Below are 2,963 nucleotides of genomic sequence, written 5' to 3'. Positions count from 1 at the left end.
GGAATGCCTCGCCTGCGTGCCTTGGGATGGGGACACTGCTGAGCCCCAGGCTGGCATGTCCGGGGCCAGCCCCAGCCCGATTGAGGGCAGCTGGAGGTTTCCTCGTGACTTCGATGTGGGAACGAGCGAGCCCTTTCAGCTGGGTTTCGGCAGGACCCTTGCTGATATATTGCGGTATTTGGCTCTCCTGACTGGACGCATGTCACCATGTCACCTCCTGTGTGTTCACCCCCCCGCCTGCGAAGCTGTGTTAGAAAGATTATACTGTGCCTAATTAAACTGGGTAACACGGGAAAGGCATGCCTCCCAAAATATCCCTGTCCAGCAGCAAATGTCCCCTGGGGGCAGTGGGAACAGGAGGTGTCAGGGGCTCCCTGTCCCCTCTGTGGGCTGTCCCCAAACCCATGGGGGACATGTGGCCAGGGCAAATGCTCTCGGAGGAGCCGATGTCATGTATCTGCAGGCACCGAGGATGGGGGAATGTGCAGTCACGATGGTGTGGTGAGAGAAAGTGTGGAGGCAGATGGAGCTTTGCCTTCGTTTTCTGCACTTAGCTGGGGCTGCAAAATGAGGGGGTGGCTGTCAGCTGTGCTTGATTTTGGGGATCATTCCCAGTCCTTTAGGAAACCAGGACTCACTTCACTCAGCCAAAGAGCTGACCTGTCCCCGCTGCAAATGGGGAAAAGCCACACTCATGGATTTACCGTGAATTTACCCCACCATGGTGGGGAGAAAAACACGCCAAAGGCCTTCAGGTGATGACCAGCCTTTTCTCAGTGCAGGGAAAAGCGTTTTAATCCACAGCAACCAAAGCAAAACATCTCTCTTTGGTGATCCAGGACTCCCTCTTGTGTCCAAAGGAACAACGGATGCCTCTGGCATCTCAGGGTGACAAAGTCTTCCCTCCAGCTAGCTCACACTGGTGTTAGGTAGCAAAATGGAAAATAGTATCAATGCAGCTAATTGATTTCATCTCTTCTAAAAATCCCTTCATCCTTTAACAGGAATAATTTTGCAAGCAAAAACCTGCTGTCCCTACGTAATGCCCAACCAAAGCGGCGTTAACCAGGGACTCGGGGTGGTGTCAGCACCAAGCAAGGGCACAGGTGAGTGCAGATCTGTGTCCCCCACACTGCATCCACAGGTTTTGCAGTCTGGAAAGATGAACTTGCTGCAAAGCCTGCTAGGAACTGCAGTCCTGTGGGCGCCCGCTGGCCTTGATTTACCCGGGCTTCAGCTGGGCTCTGCCTCTTCTCAGCACAGAGGTGGTAGATGTATTAAAAAGGAAGAGAATTGCATTTAAGGAATTAATTTTTGAAGCATGTTGGTCTTCAGAATTGGAACATATTAATACTGTGGTTGCCTTGAATGTAGAAAAGACAGAAAAAGCTGCAAAGGGAAGTTGTTATTTTGTTAAAGGGCATCGGAGCCTGTCCTTAGGTGAGGGCACAGGCTGGGATGGGGGACCTACTGTCCCCCATCACCAAAACATCACCCAAACTCTCCTGAGCACCCCCATGGTGACCTCCCTGAAGCAAACCCCAGCCCCAGGCTGCTTTCCCCCCTCGGGATTCCCTGCGGAGCCAGCGGGGCGACAGGTGCTGGCCCCGGGCACTGCCAGGCACCGCAGCAGAGGGTCAGGAATCGCGCCTGGTCCTGTCCCTCCATCCCAGGAGGCAACAGCTCTGAGTCATCCCCCTGAAAACAGCCCCTGGGATGCATCAGAATATATCTAGGGTTGATGCACCGCAGAAGTGGGAGCTCTAACATTGCCTTCAAAGGGTTGCGGCTGCGTTCCTGGAGCAGCTGGGATGGAATCCAGGTTGGGATGTGGAAGAAGGTTTTCTGTCTGCTTAGAGGCAAAATCTGTGCCACTGACACCAGGCACACTGCCACGGGAAAGCTGTGCTTCTGCAAACACCCAGTGTGAACACAGACTTACAAAACACAGTCATGGTTAGAGGGGAAGGCTGAAATCCATCTGGCATTGAGAGATGATGTTCCTCCCTGGAGAGGGAGGCACAGGCGAGGGGCATTCTGCCAACCCCTGCCTCCCCGCTTGCTGCTCAGAGCCAAAGCTTCCAGCATCCCCTGCTCTCCAGAGCGGTTTGCTCATAAAAGAGTTGGGAACTGGGGTTTTGTAGAGAAACCTAGAGCCTCTGCCACGCAAAGCACAAGGGGAGGCTGCTGCAGCAGGTAGGGAGGTGTCCCAGGGAAAACCATCCACTCCTGCTGCTTCTCTTGCCTCCTCACGGCAGGGACAGAATGTGTCCATCTATAGCCTGGGAAGGGCTGACAACACAAGTGTCCCTAATCCGGGCGGGGGGCCGGCTCGGTGGCTCACCGGCTGTCACTACAGTTAGGTATGGCACATTAGCTCAGGCTTCAGCTGCATCCCGATGTGTCGTTACACTTGTCAGTCAATCCAAGGTGCCAAGACAAGCAGAAAGGTTTACTGCACTTTTTTTCTCCAAAATCTCAGTTCAGGTTTTCCTTTCCAGGCAGCTGCAAGCCACTGCAAAACAAGCAGAGGGCATCATTTGGGTCAAATATAAGGAAATAAAAAGCAGAAGCCCAAATAAGTTTGCTCCAAACTGCAGCAAAATGCTCCAGCATCCCCTTTCCCTGCACAGGGCACCTGGGGCCAGACCCACTGACCTCAAAACCCTTCAAGTGCTGCAGCTTCTTCCCCCCAAAAAAATGTGTCACAGGCTAAATGGTCACCTGGAGCCCCGTTCCCCCAGTTAAAACAAGCTTCTGTCAAGAGAAACATGTTGACATCCCATGGGGAAAAAAAAATCAGTGATTTTTACTGCTATCTAAATCTTCCTGGGAGAGTTTTAGCTGAACAAGCCCCTGTTTGCCCCCTTCCCCAGCAGCATTACTCCTGTTGATGCATCTTCTCCCGGAGCCAGGACAGAGCTGTCACGCCACGTGCCACCTCAGTGCTGGCAGGCACCAAC

At 53.3% G+C, this 2,963-nt stretch overlaps 1 protein-coding gene across 1 annotated transcript in view; it reads right to left on the bottom strand.

Moving 5' to 3' along the window:
- TNNC1 (troponin C type 1 (slow)) overlaps window positions 1–2,116 on the bottom strand; it is an 8,239-nt gene extending 6,123 nt beyond the window's left edge. The window contains exon 1 of the mRNA XM_010080525.1: window positions 2,056–2,116. Coding sequence (XP_010078827.1) covers window positions 2,056–2,116 — 61 coding nt within the window. The remainder of the gene's footprint in view (window positions 1–2,055) is intronic.
- Window positions 2,117–2,963: the final 847 nt, after the last annotated feature.

Source organism: Pterocles gutturalis, unplaced genomic scaffold (genome assembly GCF_000699245.1).
Source record: "Pterocles gutturalis isolate BGI_N339 unplaced genomic scaffold, ASM69924v1 scaffold21319, whole genome shotgun sequence".
Taxonomy (NCBI): Eukaryota; Metazoa; Chordata; class Aves; order Pterocliformes; family Pteroclidae; genus Pterocles; species Pterocles gutturalis.
This window is presented reverse-complemented; position numbering and strand designations above follow the sequence as displayed.